Source organism: Hyperolius riggenbachi, chromosome 6 (genome assembly GCF_040937935.1).
Source record: "Hyperolius riggenbachi isolate aHypRig1 chromosome 6, aHypRig1.pri, whole genome shotgun sequence".
Classification (NCBI taxonomy): domain Eukaryota; kingdom Metazoa; phylum Chordata; class Amphibia; order Anura; family Hyperoliidae; genus Hyperolius; species Hyperolius riggenbachi.
Genome location: NC_090651.1, coordinates 370,656,670 through 370,678,920, shown reverse-complemented (window position 1 = coordinate 370,678,920; position 22,251 = coordinate 370,656,670). Strand labels below are relative to the sequence as shown.

Below are 22,251 nucleotides of genomic sequence, written 5' to 3'. Positions count from 1 at the left end.
ACTTGAATTCATACTATTGTACAACGCAATTTATACTGTTATACTGTTATATTTGTTATATTTGCTCAAAATGTGTACATACATGTATGCGCAGATTTATATTTTAACTTTATGCCTATGTATGTCCACTTTATTGTTCTCAATAAAAAATTTTGGTGGGAAAAAATAAATAAATTTTAAAACTTCCCGCAAGAAATCGACCACTTCACTGTGCAAAAACGCCATAAATGCATTGCATTATTTGCATAGTTTTTCAGTTTTGTAATAGTTTTCTGCTCTGTCTCTTATTATGTGCATTTACTGGTGAAAAGCGGTCTCTTATTATGTGCATTTACTGGTGAAAAGTGGTCTCTTATGTGCATGTACTGGTGAGGACAGTTAGTGACATGGCTATGTACTCTGTAATGTGCTGCAGAAGATGTCAGTGCAATATAAATACTGTAAAAAACATTTTTTAAAAAGCCCATTGCTTAGCCCCACTCTACATAAAAGTGCGCTTCTGACTCCGCCCCTAACTCCACCCCCTGTCCGGTTTTCTCCATCAGCCGACCTGGCAACCCTAGCAGCATCTTGCAAAGATTTTTTTCTGATGTGGAGTTCAGCTCCATAGAAAAGACTGTGTAGAGTATGGCTCTCATACTACATGAAGGGTGGTAAGATTGGTCTGTGATCTTTCATTTTCCAAAGACTATAGTCTGATGTGTGTATGCACCTTAAGCATCACTAAGAGGGTGGGGCTACAGCATTATATAGATATAGGAAGTGTTTCTGATGCTGAAACCAGGAAAATTACCATAAAACTCGGTATCCTAAATAATTGACTAAACCCTACTGTATGTCACTACAGGGCCTCTTTATATCTCCCATGTGCATTTACAAAGTGACCTGCATTCTCACTCCATTTATCATCCCCTATGAAGAACAGCCCCCACCATGTGCAGCAGCCCACCAGTGCCCATCTGCACCCACGTTTGCGCAGATCTCTCCCCCCCTGCCCGTGACCTTTGCAGAGAGAGACGTTCCTGAGTGCAGCATGGGGAGGTGAGACTTCTGCTGTATTTAGTGGTTTTCACAGCATCCTCGGAGAGTGTAAAGCAATCTGTTTTTTTCATAGAAAGCCTTTTGCCTCATCACAACATCCTGAGCTCTGCGGATTGCGGAAGCCGCATGCTTGCTGTGCAGCCGCTCTGTACACTGTGGGAGGAGGAGCTGGCGGGTTGTGGTGAGAATGTAGAGCGGCCAGACTAAAAAAGCTGCGTAATAACAGAAATCTGCTTCACTAACTGTAAATCTCACCTACAGACCACAACATCTTCTGCTGTGCCTCAGTCAGCAGCCTCCTCCTCCACTGTCTACATAGTGCACTGGCTGCTCAGACACGACTTCTAAAAATACACACTACGTGGTTTCTCTCATGATTTTTCCAATGATTTGTTGAGTGACGAGCAACTTTTTTCACAATCTCGCGATATGGATCCAGGTGTGCAACCCAAGGGATGGTCGGAAATGTCGATTTCCAATTCTGCAGAAATTTCGATTTCCGCCAATGCTGGTTACTGATTCCGCAGATTTCCGATCGGTTTCCAATTTCCGAGTTCAGGATTCCAATTTCCGAGTAGTGTTTTCTTGGGTCATTTTTTTTTGCATTCTCTGATTGGCCAAATACTTCCGTGTTGTTTCTGCGTTCTCTGATAGGTTCATTGGTTCCGAGTTCTGTGATTAGGGCTAAAATTAACGAGTTGTGGTAATGCAGCATTTCCGCAGAAATCTGATTTCCAAGATCTGTTTTCCAATTTCCGAGTTCTGATCGGAAATTTGGATTTCCGATCGGAAATTTCAATTCCGCAAAATCAGAATGAGCATCACTATCAACCATGGGAACGACGCTTGGCAACGAACGTCGATAATGGCCATGGCGGCGGATCAGATATTTAAGATGCCCGATGCCTCAGCGCAAAGTATCGCAATCGCATGACTTCCAGTTCGTGCCTGTTGTGTGTACCTGGCCGCAGGGCGATGGATCTCCCTCTCCCTGGACAGTGGTAGCAAAGAGGTGGACACTGAAGGTACAGGTCCAACTTACAAAAAAATTCAGCTTAAAGAGAAACTCCGACCAAAAATTTAACTTTATCCCAATCAGTAGCTGGTACCCCCATTTACATGAGAAATCTATTCCTTTTCCTAAACAGACAATCAGAGGGCGCTGTATGACTAATATTGTGGTGAAACCCCTCCCACAAGTAACCCCTCCCACAAGAAAAGTTCGAACTTTTGTGGGAAATAGCTGTTTACAGCTGTTTCCAACTGCCAAAGCCATGCAGCAGCTTCATCACCTGCCAACAGTAAAATATTCACTGGAGTTCCTCTTTAAGAAGGAACGCACAGTCCCTTTCTCGTTCGTTTAAACAGGGACTACCTGCATAGGCTTAAGGTGGCCACTAACTGTCCAATTTCTAGCAAAAAATCGTTTGAGCGATCAGAAATTCTGATCGGATTGGTTGTAAATAACCTCCGTTGATGGACACAATCTATTATGAACGAGTGAAAAAAATGTCGTCGGAATGAATTTTCGTCGAACCAAAATTTGGATTTTCTTGTTGGTTGTGATAGATAGGAAGCAAAGATTGGTTCATTGATGGTGTAGTGTTCAATGTATTACAGTATTTCACTTCCGATCAAAATTTCTGATCGCTCAAACGATTTTTCGCTAGAAATTGGATAATTAGTGGCCACCTTTAGTGTACCTATGGGCAGAGCCGGGGACAAGGTCCTCCAGCACCCAAGGCTGAGACACCAAAGTGCGCCCCTCCATCCCTCCCACCCCAGCCGTCACACACTGATTGCTATTATACTAAGAGGGCCACAGGGCCCACAACCTCCCCAACACCTAATATGTAGTTATCTGGCTTGCAGTCACTGCCATGTATCCCCTTTTCTTATTTCTTTCTGCTTCAACCACAATTAGGAATGACAACTGAATGAATTCTGCGCCCCCTCCTACACTGCGCCCTGAGGCTGGAGCCTCTCCAGCCTATGCCTCGGCCCGGCCCTGCCTATGGGCAATCGGCAAACATTGTGTTTAATTTCACTAGTTTGGCCCCGTGGCAATCTCAAGAACGGTGATATGGCCCTTAGTCTAAATCAGGGGTCTCAAACTCGTGGCCCGTGGGCCATTTGCGGCCCTCGATACAATATTTTGTGGCCCTCGCTGGCAAAAGCTTCCTTATAGTTCGCTTCAGTGCTCCCAAGTAATCCGCCGCATGCACGCCGCTAAACGAGGGCTGCAGAGCCCCCAAATCGCCCGGGGGGCAATCCGCTGGCATTTCCTGGAAGGGGCAGAGCTTTCAGCTTCAGCTCTGCCGCTCCTGACGTCAATAGCCGCACGGATTGCCGCCTCTCCCTGCCCCTTTCTGTGAAGGAGGAGTGAGAGGGGCGGCCAGAGGCGGCGATGCGCCGCGATTGTGAAATTCCTTATGCGGCCCAGCCTCAACCTGACTTTGCCTCCTGCGGCCCCCAGGTAAATTGAGTTTGAGACCCCTGGTCTAAATAGTTTGGACATCCCTGGTGTAGGAGGAGGCACAGCCTTTCTATAGGGGAGGTGCCATAGGGGGTCAGAGGAGGAGACAATTGTGGCAGAATTTTTATTCATTATGTTATAAGCAATTGTATTTATTATGTTATTTTCACTTCCGTTCCTTTCACGCTGCAGGAATGCGATTTCGCGCACACTATTTCCGACACACGGTACACACAGCAATTTGTGCTATAAATCAGACATCAGCAACTGCAATAAGATGCAATCAATGGGAAATGGCGTGCATTGTTCTCTAAAATGTCCCCAGAGGCATTACATTGCAATGCATGGGAATGTGCAACATACTGCGAACGGTAACATGAAAGTCAATAGACTTTCATGTTACCATGCAGATCATACACAATGGGCATGTGTCATAACTGAGTAAGGGCCCGTTTCCACTAGCGCGGAAACCGGGCCGAATCCGCAGAGTTTCCCTGCAGGCAAATCGCTCGGGGAAACCCTGCCATAGGAAATAATGGCGCCGCCGGTTGAATCGCTTGCCCTAGCGATTCGGCCGACATTGCCATCAGTTTTCACGCGGGAGGCAGCGAATCCCATAGCCATGCATGGTACGGCTTCTGGGAATCGTCTGCGTACCCGCAGACCCGGAAGTGCCACCGTGCGTCTTGCAGTGGCTAGTGGAAACGGGCCCTTACGCATGTCAGGAACCAGGTCACACGGGAAGCGTGCAGAGACAGGTCCTTACTTTTTTAACAAATCTAGAGGATCAAGGCCGTATTATCCTCCTTTTGACAGAGGCTGACTAGAGATGAGCGTAATGACATAATTACGATTTTGCGAAATTTCGCGTAATTAGTGTAATTACGATTATGGCCGTAAGTACATAATCGTAATGAAGAAAGATTTCGCGAAATTCCGCGTAAGTGTAATTTTCGCGTAATTTTCGCATTACAGTGGGTATCGCGAAATTACGTTTGCCTTGCATGCAACCGTTTGTAAGCGTAGTTACATAACGTAATTTCGCGATAGTTCATATTACTGTATGCGTTATTTTCGCGTAGTTTTCGCGGAATGCTGAGTTGTTTTTCGAGACTTCGAGAAGCGAAAAGTTCGGTGAAGATCTTCGCGTTAATTTTCGCATTACGAGGAGTCCGCGATAGTTGCCCCTGATACTGTCTACATGTGCTATTTCGCATATAAAATTCGCCATGTAGTGATATTTCGCATCAAAATTCGCCATGCAGACGAAAATAAAGCGAACCTGAAAATGGCATTTTCGCATCGAAAATGCCTTTGACGAAAATTCGCGAGCAACCCTGCTAACAAGTAATTACGAAATTCGCGAATTTACGAAGAAATGCGAAATTACGTTATGGTTTAACGCGAAATTACGTTATGGTTTAACGCGAAATTACGTTATGGTTTAACACGAAATTACGTTATGAACGAACCGCGAAATTACGCGTTGAAAATTACTCTTACGGTATTTTCAATTACGATTTCAATGGCAATTACGCTACCATAATTTCGCATCGTAATAGCAAATTTCGCATGCGTAATTATAGTAACGCGAAATTTCGAAAATTTCGGCTCAACACTAAGGCTGACGCTCTCCCAAGAAAGTGTTATTATGGCATCACTTGTTATGGGTGGGAGGAGTCATTGTGGCCACACTCTTATAAAAGGAGAGGATCAATTGTCATGTGACATCTGGTGGATGGGCCTCTTGGTCATGGCAGTCATCACAGGGTTGGGTGGAGGGGGCTTGAATATATTGGAGGCCACATCAAGGATTTTTTTTTTTGGGGGGGGGGGGTGTTAGGGTTGACTTGTAGCTACACTCCACTTACATAGGGGCGGAGCCCCATTGCTCTTTCCCAGAGATCTGCTGCAGTTCTAAGCACGTGCCATCAACAATATTGGACTGTTGACAATCCCTACACAATACACAAACACTTGCTGACACTGCACCACACCTCTCACAACCTCAGATCGGCAGGATGCATAAACTTGGTCACTCCCAGTGTGCACCTTAAAACCTTTCGAGCCAGAGCTTTCTGTCATGCTGCCCCTACCCTTTGGAATTCCCTACCACACCCAGTAAAGACAGCCCCTTCCCTGGAGTTTTTCAAATCCAGACTGAAAAGCCACCTGTGTAGCCTGGCATTTGCGAACTTGTAGAATTATTTCTCTGTACCACAATTTACCAACCAACCAATTATTGCTCTGAGCCATGCTTATGCGCTTTGAGTCCTACAGGAGAAAAGCGATTTTCAGATGTTGCTGTTTGTTGTTGTAGTTGTATGCAAGTGACTTATGTATGATCAGTGTATGCATTTGCATTACTGACTCTTGTTAATTATCTTACAGTATACAACACCAAGAAAGATCATAGTGCAGTACAAAGCAATACAAAAATAAAATACAAGTAATGTAGATTGAGACTTGTACACATACTGTACAGTCAATCTGGCACATTTTAATACTCTGCAAATTGCTACCTTGGATTTAATATCATTGCTTTGTAGATTCTAGTTCCTTGTTTGACCAGCCTGGGAGGAATAGATTGTTGTGGGTACTTTGCTGGCCAAGGTATGCGAGATACTGAAGGACAGAAGAAGGTGCCTTTAATCTGCTTGTCCTTGTTTTATCACGTAGGGGAGATCGGATCTGCGCTACGGACGTAAAGAGGCAGAGAGTGGGGGAGGGGTTGGGTGATGCACTTTGAGGCCTGGGAGGGTCCTTCTCTCGAACGTTATAAGGAGACACTGGTGCGTGCCAACTCTTGTTGGCATCAACCATCAACCTGTAGAAACTCCCCTCAACACCCAACAAGCAACATGGGGAAGAAGGTGAGTAAAATCATAATTATTTAAAGGTCCAGAGAGACTCCCCTCAGAAAAATGCAAAGATTGCCCCAACTCCAGAGGGTGTGCACTCGCATCCAATATTCATCAGTCAGTGATTGGCCAATTTTAACACTTCCATGTATTTGGCCAATTTTAACACTTCCATATAGTATGAGGGCCAAAAGATTTGGAATGCTATGAATAGATTGTGTAGGTATGCTCTCATACTACATGGGGATGGTAACATTGGCCAATTAGTGGCTATTCAAAATCAGATGTATATGTATGCACCCTAATTCTACAGAAGTGAGAAGGGATAGATCTGTGGCATGGATTTACCTAAGGGTCCCCGGCTGGGAGGTCATACGTAATCCTGCTATGAGTAGTAAAAGATTGCAAATCTGACCTGCCTCATATCAGAACATAACAGAGGTTGCTGAAATGTTAGTAAATTAGCTGCTGTGTTTGCAAATAAATCTTGGAGAACTTTAGGAATATAACTTAGATACTTACCTTGGAGGACCTCTGTTCCAGCGCTGGGACCCTCGAAGCGCTACAGAGCTTGCGGGCACTATAGATGCGCAGTATGCAGTGGCACAGAACCACCACTCGGGCTCGGCGGAAAAAGCCAAACTGGTTCCCCAGTGCTCGTGCCCAAGCTGTCTGTGCCTGTGCCATTCGGGCAAGCTCCATCGTTGCGGGGGTCTTATCGTTCGAATGGCAAGGAGGAAAGAGACAGGGGAAGCCGCAGGAGGATCTAAAAGCTTCCCTCTTGAAAGGTGAGTACCCAAATTGGGACCTTTTTTTCACTTCAGGTGTCCTTTAAGGTTTATAATATGATATATGGTTTATTATTTTATGTCAAAATGTACTATGATCCATTCATTGCAACAAACTCAAGTACCCCGTACACCCATTTAAAGGGGTGCCACATGTTAAGAACCTAATTTCTCCATGAGTCACCGGAGACTGGATATACATTTTCACTGTCAGAATTACGGCTAAAATGCTGTGTGAATTTGTGGGTGTATTTTGGAGCAGAAAGTTTTTGGATGGTAAATTGCAGCTACAGTCAGTAGATTATATTTTTCACTGTCTCCATTTTTGCTTCAGCGATAATCAGTGATAAGCAAAAATGACAATATTCTTTTCGCATTCATTTTCGCAAAAATAATGTTAAATTCGATTTTCGAGCAAAAATGCCATAGAAAATACGTTCTGTTACTTTTCATGCTTTTTCGTTAATTTTCACGATAATAATATAGATTTTTCCATTTTCGCAGTAAAAATTTTCACCGTAAAAATATTTTTGGGCGTTTTCATGCAAAACGTGAAAATACAAGCAATTTTTGCAAAAAAAATGTCTCAAAATCAAAAATAGCATTTTCGATGCGAAAATGAATTTGGCAAAAATTTGCAAGTAACACTTGCGATAATGTTACTTCGACAGAAGAATAAGATTATGGCTAAGAATAAGGTTTGGGAGGTTAGGTCGATGTAGACAGTCAAGGGAAGATCGAGACATTTACCGTAATTGAATGTTTAGTTTCAAATGAATATGGTGTTTAGTATAACCCTACGATAACTTAAAATTTTGGGCTAGGGTGAAGTTATTATGAGAAGGACATGGAGACAATTGCTGTCCTATTTGTGCAAATGTTAGTTGCCTGGTTGCAAGGCAAGTTTTATGGCACCATAGACAGGAGAGACTGTGGTCACCCACTGTGTAAAAATAAAGAAGAACATCGAAAAATTGCGCAGTGATAGTGCAGTATGCCCCCCGACCACCAAGTCGCTCTCCAGAAACTTGCCTGGGTGGCCTGTGTCCAGAAATGGCCCCGCCTGGCTGTAATGTTGGTCCTTTGAATATAATGTTGTCTAAACCAAGTTTTCAATGTCAATATGAGGCTTATTATAACCTTGGGGAAATCATTTGAAGTTTAGGGTTGGGCTACAGTGTTATGATGCTTAGAGGTGGGACCTTTCACACCGATTGGTTTGAGGCCTATGACGAGGGTGCTATAACTTATGGGTGGGAGGCCCCATCTGAGGCCCCCCTGCACACTGCAAATCCGATTTGCGATTCCGATTTGTCATTCCGATTTGTGATTCCAATTTTCCCTGGATGTTATCAAAAGAAAAAGCAGAAAAAATGTAGCATGCAGTAATGATTAAAAATTGTAAATCGGAATCGCATGTTAAAATCAATTAAAAATCACAAATCGGAAATCGCATGTAGTGTGCAAGAGGCCTAACAGTAATAGGTACACAGGTTCACTGGTAAACCTACAGGTGCACTTTCAGTAAATACTCCAAAGGCTAGAAGCCAGTAATTTTTTTTCCAACATTTCGGAACCTCTTAGGTCCCTTACTCAAGAGGGTACACATATCAAAGCATACATTATACAAGAAAAGTCCTGGAGATGTGCTTGTGACATAGGTCGCTGCAGTAGAGTGCAGCTACCATTGCTGAAGCCTAGGTAAGTCAGCACATCACAACCGAGTGAATGCAGGACTTCTTCCTGGATCATTTATGCTTAAAGAGAAACTCCAACCTAGAATTAAACTTTATCCCAATCAGTAGCTGATACCCCCTTTTACATGAGAAATATGATGCTTTCCACAAACAGACCATCAGGGGGCGCTGTAAGACTGATTTTGTGTTGAAACCCCTCCCACAAGAAGCTCTGAGTACCGCGGTACTCTGGGCAAACTGCCACAATGTAACAATGTTCACAGACAGGAATTAGCTGTTTACAGCTGTCTCTAACAGCCGAAACAGCTAGGAGCAGCTACATAACCTGCCAACAGTAAAAATGTCACCATGTAATAAATGTCAGAATGTAAATCGGGGAGAGGAGAGATTTTACAATTATTTTTTTAAGGTTTTAAAGTGATCTCCTGGGCAGGGATGCTCATCCGGATTTCAGATATCCGGGTAACCCGGATATCCGAACTTTTTTCAGCTATCCGATTCGGATTCGGATTCCGGATTGTTTTTTAAATCCGGATAGCTATCTGCGGATATTTTCACCCATGATCCGGATATCCGCGGATTTACCAGATATCCGAATCTGGATAACAGGTTCGGTGAAAAAAGTCCCACCCACACAACCACCTCTTCCTCCCTCTCATCTTGCCTTACAGGGATTTGTAGGCTGTCAAAAGCACACTCACATACATTGGCCAGGAATTGAACCCAGGTCCCCTGCTTAGAAGACAGCTATGCTCACCACTATACCACCGACAGCACTACATGCTGAAGCCAGCCTAGCATGTACCATTGTGATATACCCAATAGAAAAATGAGCTATCCTATTTGCCTAATTTGCTAGATGAAAGTAGTGGGACACATGGTGATACTGCTTACAGGCTTCATTTCAAGACTTCAGAAAGATCATGTGCCCCCCTGGATGATGCTGGTGTAACACACACAGCAAAGGACAGCAATTTGAAGTCTGGAAGATTCCAGGGCAAGGGTGGGAAGGATGAAAAGCTACGTGGCCATGCAACCCTTCCTGCTAGGGATGGCTTTGCCTTTTGTGGTTAACAGTTGTCCGAAGAGAACCCCAGATAGCCATTTAAAAGCACTTGTGTGCACAGTGTCTGTGGCACAATTGGTTAGTGCATTTGGCTGTTAACTGAAAGGTTGGTGGTTCAAGCCCACCCAGGGATGGCCTTGCCTTTTGTGTTCAACAGTTGTCCGAAGAAAACCCCAGATAGTCATTTAGCAGCAACTACCTACACACAGTCCTTGTGGCACAATTGGTTAGTGCATTTGGCTGTTAACTGAAAGGTTTGTGGTTCAAGCCCAACCAGGGATGGCCTTGTGTTTTGTGAAGGGAACTAATGTACCCTTCTTAAACTTGAAGATTGTATACAAATGTAAGCAGACTGTAGAGTGGTGCAGCAGAAGTGTGCTGGGCCCATAATCCAGAGGTTGATGGATTGAAACCATCCTCTGCTAGGCATGATTTCATTTTTGCGCCTCGCTTTAGCGTCTGGGAAAAACGGTTTCCATAGCCCTGTAAGAGAAAGTGTTATAAGGGCCCTGCCGTAACATAGATATTACGGTAGCTAAGACTACTCTTGGGCCTTTCTTGTAGTTGAAGAGATGAGTGAAATGGCTGGCTTCAGCCTGTAATGTTAGTTGACCTGGGCTTGATTCCCAGCCAATGGTGGTATAGCGGTGAGGAGAGCTGCCTTCTAAGCCGTGGACCTGGGTTTGATGTCAGGCCAATGTATGTGAGCGTGCTTTTGACAGCCTACAAATCCCTGGAAGACAAGATCCTTCTCCGAAGGAGGGTGAGGTGGAAGGAAGGTAGGTAAGAGGATAGAAGGTGTTTTTAAAGGTTAGAAATGCTTTTAAAGCATTTTAAAAGACACTTCCGGTTTCTCTATTTGGATATCCGAATGGGTCGGAATCGGATATCCGAAGATAATGCGTTCGGATATCCGCGTTCATGCGGCTATCTAAAAGTTCGGATTCGGATATCCGAACCGGATCCGGATATCTGAATATCCGGATCTGGATCAATTCGGATTTTAAAGAGTACTACCCAAGCATCCCTGCTCCTGGGACAAAAAAATCAGGAGACAGAGTTATTTGCATATGGGCCTATGGGCCTTATTCAATTCATTTTCCTTCTGTGTTACTACCAGACGATTTTCATCTTATCTAAAAAAAAAAATTAAAAAAAATTATAGCTTTTCAGCACCTATAAAAAGTGCTAAAAATAGGTAAAAAAGTAATACAAAACTTTACTTTGCATAATTTATTTTATTGATAAGGTTTGAAAATATCTCCTGGGAAAAAAACCCAAGAGAAAAGTTAATAGGATATGGCCCTATAACCCTTATTCAATTCACTTGTACTATGAGGTGAGATATTTTCACACCTTAAAGAGAACCTGAGGTGGATCTTCGGGGGGCAGATGGGGCACAGAGCCATGTCCTCTGCCTAATGACTTTGCTCTCAGCCCCCCCCCCACCACCGCGCTATAGCCCTTTGAGTTTCACGGCAAAATTTGTCACTAACTCGGAGGTAAACACAGGGGGAAGGAATTCCCTGTTTAAAACGCCCGCCAGGGGCGTTCCTGCAGGGTTTCCTGAGCTGCCATTGGGCAGCTCTCTCTTCCTGGCCATGCCCCCTGCCGATCCCCCGCCTCCCTGCACACTATGAGAGCCACACAGTCTCTCAGTGCAGCGTCGTGACCCGCCACAGGTCACAAAAGTGAAAGTGGGCCATTGCGGCCCACGGGAGCGGCTTTTTTTGTGGCTACTTGATCCTCTCAGCCCTGCAGATCAGGTAGCCTACTTTTTTTTTGCGTTTTCTGAGTCCATCTCGGGCTCTCCTTAAGTCCATAAGCCAGCAAGAAGCAAGAAAATATTCAGAATAATGTTGACATTACTTTTTCACCTACTTTTTGGTACATTTTCAGTTGCAGAGTGCCAAAAAATATATTTTAAACAGCAAATTAAAAATGATCTCCTAGGAGAAAACATAAGAGAAAAAGTGAACTGCATCAGGCTCTATATGCGTATTTGTTCACTGTTGTTCCAAAATTATTCTAGCCATTGAATCAGCTTGAAGCCAGGCAGGTAGCACTATTTTTTGTAAAAATGGTTGGCTCCATGCAGAGTCTCTAATGACAGGTGTCTCAACTCTAGAACTCGGGCAAAGATAAAGATAATGTTCTCAACATTCACATAAGGAGTAGGACCAGGGGTGTTTTGGAGGATCTGTGCTGGGTGGGCTCTTCAACCCCCAGCACAGATCAGCAGACAGGCACTCTGTGTGTAGCAGGGGGGGGCTCCTCAAAGCCCCCCTCCGCAGCGCTATTCCGCCTTCCCTCTCCATCCCTCCCTCCCCTCCTCACTATGGGCGGCACAGGACGGCGTTCCGCCCTGTACCGCCTTAGTTAGGCTTCAGCCTATCAGACGGCGGCAATCCCCGGCCAATCCGATCTCCTTTATGGCGCTGCTGTGACAGCAGCGCTGTACGATGTAAACACTGGGGATTTCTTCCCCGCGTGATTACATTTCGCCTGCGAGCCGCGATCGGAGGCTCGCAGGCTGTTCACGGAGCCCCCCGCCGTGAACTGACATGGAACGGCTGCTCGAAAGAGCGGCCATTTCCATGGAAACACCACTGCGACCAGCCGCCGCCTATCGGCGTTAGGCAGTCGTTAAGTGGTTAAGTGTGGCTAACCATTATGTGAAGAATGAAAAAAAAATTGCTGCCTTGTTTCCAGTAAAGACACTGATTAGCCAGTTTCCTGGCCTATCAGTGATTTTGCTATAAAACTGGTGGCTAGAGACTTGTAAAGATGACCTCTGTTGAGTTATGTATAAGGGTGGACTGCTGCACATTCACTGTGACCCCACAGCCACTTGGCAAATGTTGCCTACTCATCACCTCTCTGTGGTGGCCATAGCATGTTATATTTTGCTGCACATTGTCCTCTATGACCTCATCTGTTTGATTGGCATCATCTTCCTATATACTGTATGTCAGTAGTAAGGGTGTCATCAAGTTTGATTGCTTGTGGAGGCACAGGCCCAAGCCTTCAAGAAACCACAACCATGCTTTAGAGCAGAGATCAGCCAAAACACTGCTGAGCCTAATATTGTGTAGGTTCCCCTTATGCTCCGAAAACAGCTTTGACCTATTGAGGCCTGGACGCCACAAGACCTGTGAAGGCATCCTATGTTATCCAGCACCAAGACGTTAGCAGAAGATTCTGTACGTTTTAAGGTGGGACCTTCATTGATTGGACTTGCTTGTCCAGCATGTCACACAGATGTTGAATCAGTCATCAGATCTGGCTGTCTACTTCGAGTGAGCAATGGTCCATTTCTGACTTTCCTGGGCCCATTGTAGGGACCTTTACAAATGGACAGAGGACAGAGGACATTGTGGACTCTCTGGCTGGTGTGCGAATACACAGCTTCTCATACAGAGCAAGCTGCAATACATTGTGTGTTCTTGTTTAGGCCCCGTTCACATCAAAAATTGCAAAATGCTAGCGATTACCGCTAGCGGTTTGCAGGAGTGATTTTTCCGCAATTTAGGGCTGGTTCAGACGGACGTTTGGAGGCGTTGCGTTCGTTGGCGTCGCGGCGGCAATGTGTTCAGGCTTTCAGCAGCGTTCGCATTGCGTTCGGATGCGGTCGTGTTTTTTCTTCTCCTAGGGGGACATTACCCGTCGCGGTTAACCGCCCCTGGAAGCAACATGTAGCTTCCAGGGGCTCCTTGAACGCCAGTGAAAATCGGGACCCGAACGCCGCGTTCGTGCAAACGTGCGTAAAAGCTTGGTACAAACGCTCCCATTCACTTGAATGGGAGCGTTTAACGCCAAGCCCCGAACGCTGGCAGTAAACGCTCTGCAAGCGTCCGTCTGAACCAGCCCTAACACAGAAAAATCACTGGACACTGTAGCGTTTTGGGAGAGATCGCTATTAGCGGTTCTATACATGCTAATCGCGAGTGCTCAGGAATCGCCCGGCAAAACGCTGCAGGTAGCGCGTTTGCGATTATCGCTAATCACTAAACGCCTGCTATCGCAGCAGTGAGAACACTGCCGTAGCAAACCATGAGCTAAGCGGTTTTAAAAACCTCTAGAGGTTTGCGGTGACCGGGAAGCGCGCGATTCCTGCTCAGATGTGAACAGGGCCTTAGGATACGTTTTTCAGCAATTTCTGCTAGCGATTCTGTGGGATCGGATCGGATAACCTTACTGTTGCCCCTTCTTGGACCACTAATGAATTCAGTTAATAAAGAACATCCCAGAAGACCAGCCAGGTTGAGATACTTACTTGTGCCCATTTCAACACATCATATTAAAAAAACGGACTGTTCACTTGAGATATGCCACCCCTGGGAAGGAGATACTCGTAGCGAATGTCCATACATGCTACACAAAAGTTGGTGCAAACAAACAACGAATGTGGAAATGACTTTACCATCGAGTATTTCCAAAGACGTTGTTTGCACACTGGTATAGCAAACAACCGACTCGTTGAAATACTGTGAGCGCAAGCTGAAGTGACATTACACACGACATGTGCTCATTCTTTAAAACAATGTCTTATAAACAACATTGTACACACGTGGCCGATTGCACGATATCTGCTAAACCAGGGGTCCCAAACATTTTTGGTTCGATGGGCCGGGTCAACATACGTCAGACTGCTGGGGGGCCGGAGTATACATAAAATGATGTAGAAGTCTTTGTGCACCAGACAGTAAAGCATACCCAGGTGACAACCTGCAGTCCAATTAGAAAGCAGTGTCACCTGATGTGGAATTTTGTAAAGAAAGAATTCTGAAGGGCACACCATCAATGCTGTGGTCGGGTGCTTGACACAATGACATAGGCAAATGTCACAAGTGAAACTGTAGAAGAATGTGTCAGCACACCGCTTTTCTTTTTAAATCAAGCTCTTTTTAATGAGCCATACGTTGCATACAGTGCAAAAAACCGACAATTGTTTCGGGGGCCTCACAGGGTCCCCCTTCTTCAAGGCGTAGTAGAAGAAGGGGGACCCTGTGAGGCCCCCGAAACAATTGTCGGTTTTTTGCACTGTATGCAACGTATGGCTCATTAAAAAGAGCTTGATTTAAAAAGAAAAGCGGTGTGCTGACACATTCTTCTACTGATGTGGAATTTGATTGGAATCCAGTGAATTGCTGCTTTCTGGCTTCCATGTGGCTGGGTGGTGCCAGCACTGCTATATTATATGCGTACCAACAATATTAAAAGATGTAGCTGACCGCATCTATAAGTAATACATTTTGTGTGTGTGGGGCCAGTAAAAAAGCCTCAGGGGGCCACATTCGGCCCGCGGGCCTTAGTTTGAGGACCACTGTGCTAAACATTCATCTCAGTTGATCCGCTGTACATAGTTTTATTCCCTTAAACTGAAACCGAAGTGAGAAGGATAGGGAGGCTGCCATATGTATTTCCTTTAACCACTTGAGGTCCGCAGTGCTAAACCCCCCTAAAGACCAGGCCATTTTTTTCAAAATAGGCCACTGCAGCTTTAAGGCCAAGCTGCAGGGCCGCACAACACAGCACACTAGTGATCCCCCCACTTTTTTTGTGGGGGGTCTGATCGCACCCCCAGTTGTTAATTTATTTTTTATTTTTTTACAAATATTTATTGCAATTTCTTTTAAATAAAAAAAAATTTCTCCCTCCCTAGGTTTCAGCCTATGAGAGCCGCTTGCACCCTAGGGGGACAGCCGTGTCCCCAGTACAGCGCTGCCGTGGATCGCACGGCGTTTTTGCTGTCTAACAGTCTCCGAGGGGCGATCTACCAAGCAGGAGATACACGCACAGCCTGCACGCAATCTCCTGCAATAGCCGGCCCCAGGACTTGACGGCAATTGGTGTTTGGCGGTCCTGGGGCTGCCGCCGCGGCCACGCCCATTGGTGTGACGCTGTCTTAAGTAGTTAAGCAATACCAGTTGCCTGGCCATCCTGCTGATGCTTTGCCTCTTAAGGTGGCCATACATTAGAACGATTGTGGGCAGATTAGCCGAGAGACAAATTTATCTCTAATCGAATCTGATTAGAGATAAATTTGTCTCTAGTCAAATCTGTCCATACACAGGCCGATTCCCGTCCGATTTCAGCATGAAATCATCAGGGAATCGGCTGAGCTACTGCGTCCACCCCGCCGCTGCCGCCAAAATGTATAAATGTATGTAGTGTAGTGCATTTATACATTACCTGTCCTGAAGCAGCTCGCCGGATCAATCCGTCCATCTCGCTGGGTAACAGCCGCGTACACGCTAGCGGCGCATAGCGTCTGACGTCAGCCGATATGCGCCTTCGTGACGTCAGACATAGCGCCGCCGGCGTGTATGTGGAACCCGGCGAGATAAACGGAAACCACGTGAAGGCTGACACCGGACAGGTAATGTATGAATGCACTACACTGCATACATTTATACATTGCGGCGGCAGCGGCGGGGGTTTCGTCGCTCGTTTGCAAATGGGCCGCCGTGCCGTGCACCCAACCAACCAACTTCGGCCCGAAATTTTCCAACATGCCCGATCGATCGTGCGGCCAATTTCTGTCCCGAAATTGGTTGTTTTGTCGGTCGGGCATGCACTTGGCAGCACCAATTTTCATCCAATTCGATTATAATAATCGAATTGAATGGTCGATTGGTTGGTTGGTCGGCTAGTGTATGGCCCCCTTTACACTTTTAGCCATAGACTCTGAACAAGCATGCAGCAGATCAGTTGTTTTTGACATTATTGTCCGATCTGACAAGATTAGCTGCATGCTTGTTTCTGGTGTTATTCAGACACTACTGCAGCCAAATAGACCAGCAGGCCAGGCAGGCAACTGGTATTGCGAGGAGAACGCCAGCGCATACCACTAATGCTGCATCTGAAATGACCACCAGCTCAGTGTGCAGCACCTAAATAGATTTTCTGCACACTTCGCATTCAATTCAGATGCAAATCATATGCAAATCTGCTACTACTTATCATGCAAACAGGAAACTCAGGAGGAGGGGCTGGGAGCAGCTAACCTGACAGTTACATAGTTACAAAGTTAAGAAAAAGTGGGGGGGAAAGGCTGCGCATCCCTAGACACATGTTGCAATTGAATGGTTAATCGCACAGGCATACACCGCCTCTGCCAGACTGAAAAATGCATGCCCTGCATCCAAGACAAGTGCTAACATTTATTAAACTAGGAGGAACTTTAGCTTCCAATATGGTTTGCATGCAAAGTATATGATACTAGACACTTGCGCCACGGTGAGGCAAACCTCCGGGCAAGTGACCTAACCTAAATTTAAAACCTTGGGAGCAGCTAAGCAAAAAAAATGTGTAACTTGCATTTTGTTGAACAGCGAGGAGAACGCCAGCGCATACCACTAAGGCTGCATCTGAAATGACCACCAGCAACTAGGCAACTGGTATTGCTCAAAAGGAAATAAATATGGCAGCCTCCATAGCACTCTCACCTCGGGTACACTTTAACCCAACCGTTTTAATGTTGTGACTTATTGACGTATGTTTATATAATGCTGGGCATACACAGGTCGATCCGGTGGCCGATTAGGCGCCGGATCTATCCCCGCCGCGTCCCCGTTCGTCCGCGCGGATCGATTCCCGCTCGTCCCCGCCGGTGCTTCTTATCTCACGCTCGATTCGCCGCTATTGTCCGCCAGCGGGGTTCGAGCGCAGAATCGATACCCGCGGTGATCGGACACTCGGATATTATCAATCGAGCCCTCAGGCTCGATTGATAAGCCTCCCCTCGACGCCGTGTATGCCCAGCATAAGTCCCCGTCGCTTGGTCCTCTCACAGCCTGGCATTGTTCAGTAATCTTTGCGCAGTCCTACACCCCAGGCAAACCACAGGCCAAACGTACTTGCTTCTGTGATAAGGTATCACCTGCTTATCCTGACGGGGACTTTCTTCCCCCCGGGAACAGTTGTGATCACACAGCGCACTGTTTGCCCAACACCTTGTATAAATGGTACGTTAGTGTAAAACGTATTAATCCTATCTAGTGATAAGCACAGAAAGCCTGTTATCTGCAGAGCTGATTTCCCACATCATAAACAGCTCAGGTGTAAGTGACTCACTTAACCCTTAAAGTGGAGCTGAACTCTTGCACAGGACAGAAGGAAAATAGAGAAATGCACCCTGTATGTGTTTAGAGAGTTTAGCTTCCTCCACATCAGTGACTAATCACCACCTTAATTTGATATATCAACTGTGTAAGCTCAGGAATCTTGGCAGGCTCGGAAGAGCAGCTAATTTGTAAACAAAGGATGTTAATCCTATGTCTGGTTCCATGAAAGGAGGAAGTAGACACACTAGAGATTTATTGCAAGATTTGTATCAGCTCTAACAAAGGAATGTTTTTTCTTTAAAGGTTATTATGCTGTTGCTTATTTTTTTAGCGCGGATAGGAAGCTCTGAGTTCAGATACACTTTAACCTTAAAGGCAAGAATACACTGTTAGGGTTGGAAACCACTAGGAATCACTGCAGCGCTTTTAAATCATGCAAGCGCGGTGTGCAGCAATTCCTAGTCTGATTTCGCACGCGTTTCGCTCTGATTTGGAAGCACTGGGCAGTAAACTGTACAGCGCTTCCGATTAGCATTCTGGCTTCCTTACATAGCCCCGCCCCCTAATAGAGGAGGTCATAGGTGCTTCTCTCGGACCAATCAGAGAAGTGCCTGTGACCTCTTCTGCTAGGGGCGGGGCTGTGGCCAGAAGCCGGATATCAGGACACTCGGTAAGTATAAATTAACTTTATTTAAAATTCAAAATGCTCGGCCCCCAAATCGCTGAAAAATCGCTTTTCATTACAGCACTGGGTGACAGCACAATGTCTACTGGTGGTGGTGTCAATTTACTGATTACTACAGGTGAATACTCTAGAGAGTTGCAATGTCTCCTGCTTTGTGCAGTTTATTACTCATGAAGGAAAAGGGTGTTAATGGGGTAATTATGAGTAGCCAGTACTCTAGAGAAAGCATAAAAAATGTTCTGATTTCCTGGTCAGAAAAAAATGCTTACAGGCCCTTTACAGATCATGCACTTGTGGGGAGACCAGCGGGGGTCCGTCGGGTCTGTCAGTTGAAGCAAAATCGAACCGGTCGAGCCCTCGCGACTGAAATTTTCAAGCATGCCTGATAAATCCTCTAAACTGATTTCGGCCAGAAATTGATCTAAGTGATCGATTGGGTAACAATGTAGCCACACCGATATCTGCTAGATTTGATAATTTTGATTGACTCGGCCAAATATTGATGCCAAAAATTGAGTATTGTATAACTGTGATGAATGCAGCAGATTTCAGGCAGATCTGGTCAAAAGGGATCCAATCTGATTACAATTTCTAGCCTGACCACCTCCGGACTTCTCATGCCTAAGCCATTTGTGCTTATGTAAGCTCTCGCTGGTATAATTGCTAATCTTGTTACACTGATTCCTGTATTTTAATATAAATGACTGAAATGTAAAAGATAAAGAGGTCATAAGTGTTTGCTTACAGGAAGGGCTACCTTGGAGCGGTCACATGACACGTGTTTTATAAGGGAGCCATACTGACTGCAGACATGTAGCAGATAATATTACAGCCATGGTGGAAGAACAACACCTTACGCAAACACTGAGTCATGAAAGGCGCCTGAGCACGGGATCATTTATAGCCCGGATTCATGAAAAATGTTTTAGTCCTGCATATTTTGGAAGGAGTTAGAGTCTCTTTTGGGGATTTATTTGCTTTCTTGTTTCCCCTTCTGTGGGAAATGTCCTCACTTCCTGTACAGACAGGAAACAGAACAAAAATCCCTCCCAGATTGATACAGGTGTAGAAAGAAGTAAAACTTTGCAAATGGTTACAGAGTTAGAATGTTAATGTGAAAATTACCTAGGCAAAAATTCAAGCTCATCCCTGCTTATATTCCCATGTGATGGTTGTTGGGGTAAGTTTAGAAAGTCCAACTCCAGTCCCTTTAGGAATTTGGATGGGCAAAGCCATTCGCCTTGGTAGACTGTATCTTTCCTAAAATTTTGGGTCTCTTTCACACGAGAGGCTGAAGGCAGTGAATTCACTGCCTATCAGCTGCTACTATTCACCGGCCGGGCACTTGTTAGGGCTCAGCACAAGTGGTGGACAGGTGCCCTCCCATTTGAGTCGCATCTGACAATGGCCATGGCCATGCTTCCATGTGACATGTCCAAGTTTTTGGCCAATGGGTAACTCCACCACATGTCACAGGTGTGGTAAGAAACTCTCCCATCGCCTGGATTTTAATTGTACCCAAATGGCCTTTGTGGTCGAAAAATGGCTGAACTGTCCAACAAGCATGCAGTTCAGCCATCCATCTGAGAGAGGCCTCACTCCCATCCATTAATTAGACCCATACTAAAAATGTGTGAGGAAGCTGGTGCTTGAGATAGAGACCTCTGAGTTCATTCATTCCGAAGGCCTATTCTGTAATAGTGTTTGGTTATATGATGTCTTTATGATCACATTTTTCTGGGTGGACATTTAATACAGTTTTCTTCCATCCATGTTTAGGAAGCTTACGACATGTACTCGGTGGAGATGGAGAAGGAGGATGTCAAGATTAAGAAGAAAGTACGGGGAGAGAAGAAGAAGGAGAAGATGGAGCAGATGAAGCAAGAGATGGACATTGTAAGATATGGGATGTAGGTGGGGCAGAGTGAATGGCGGGATTCTGCCCATTTAACCTGTGTCCTCATGTTATGGTGAGATTCAGCAGTCACGATAGCCATGATAACATGTTCCTCTTGGATTTCAGAATGATCATGAGATCACCATAGAGGAGCTGGAGGAGAAGTACACAACAAGCGTCACTAAAGTAAGTGAAACTCTAAGACATGTACCCCATAATCGGTGCCTGGTAACTGGTCAAATTCATCCAACCCGCTGGTCATTGTCCTAATGAACTGTCAGAATCTGATCTCATAAAACCCAGTCTGGTTCTCTAGAAACTCTTGTAGATATTATTATTATTATAGTTACATATAGTACATCGTTTGGTTGAAAAAAGACATCTGTTCATCAAGTTCAACCAGAAAAGAACAACACCACCTTGAACCTCAACAGGATATTTTTCGCTGTTCTTTTCCCTCCATCTTGAACCTGCACATATCCCACTAGATACAGGGGAAGGCGAAAAACCTTACATGTCCTGGGCCAATTAACGTTAAAAGAGAAAAATTCCTTCCCGACTCCAGATGGCAGTCAAATAAATCCCTGGTTCAACTTTCCCGGGAATTACCTAGTAATTATAGCCGTGAATGTCCTTCAATGCAAGGAAAGCATCCAAGCCCTCTTTAAAAGCAGTGTTTGCCATAACTACTTCCTGAGGTAAGATATTCCAGATTTTAACCACTCTCACTGTGAAGGACCCCTTTCTAAATAGATGGCAAAACCTTTTTTCCTCCATACGCAGATCATCATGTCCCCTTGTCCGCTGTATAACCCTAGGGACAAAAAAACTCATCTGCCAAACTTGTGTATTGCCCACTAGATCTTATGTTGTGCATGGTCAGTGGATTCTGCACAGTTGGTTTTGGCATTGACAATATGCAGAGCATTGGCAATGCCATTAGATATATTTTGTTATTTTAGGTGTGTGATGGTGTATTTGTTGGTGTTTTGGAACATGTCCCTCATCACTTTAGAGCAGTGGCCCTCAAACTAAGGCCCGTGGGCCGGATGTGGCCCTCTGAGGCTTTTTTACCGGCCCCCTACACACAAAATGTATTGCTTACAGATGCGGTCAACTATCTCTTTAGATATTGTTGGTCTGCATATAGAATAGCATTGCTGGCACCACCCATTTACATGGAAGCCAGAAAGCAGTAATTCGCTGCTGTCCAATTGGACTGCAGATTGTCACCTGGGTATGCTTCACTGTCTGGCCCGCAAAAACTTCTACATCATTTTATGTATACTCCGGCCCCCCAGCAGTCTCAAGTATGTTGACCCGGCTCTCGACCCAAAATATTTGGGGACCCTGCTTTAGACTCAACTCTAACCAAACCTTCAAAGACTAAATTCCTTTCCTTATTACCCATTCTCACCACCCCCCACCCCCACACTTCTGCCCTCAAGCACTTCATTCCCATCTTGACACTTCCTAACTAGCGATATTCGGTGTGGCATAAGTTTGACGCAGTGAACTCCAATCCCACAATGCACGAGTGCGGTCACCACAACGAGCTCCATATTGGCCAGCTGATTTAGACCAGAGGTCCTGCTATGCATTATGAGATTGAAGCTCAACCGCTGTGGAACAACCTACTTAAGGGTAGTGTTCCAATACTCCTGCTTCCAA

The 22,251-nt window shown here is 45.2% G+C and overlaps 1 protein-coding gene across 1 annotated transcript in view; it reads left to right on the top strand.

Moving 5' to 3' along the window:
- The first annotated feature begins 6,338 nt into the window (after positions 1-6,338).
- ATP4A (ATPase H+/K+ transporting subunit alpha) overlaps positions 6,339-22,251 on the top strand; it is a 76,664-nt gene continuing 60,751 nt past the window's right edge. The window contains exons 1-3 of the mRNA XM_068243253.1: positions 6,339-6,390; positions 20,463-20,579; positions 20,707-20,766. Of these exons, the coding sequence (XP_068099354.1) occupies positions 6,379-6,390; positions 20,463-20,579; positions 20,707-20,766 (189 nt within the window). The 5' untranslated portion in view covers positions 6,339-6,378. The remainder of the gene's footprint in view (positions 6,391-20,462; positions 20,580-20,706; positions 20,767-22,251) is intronic.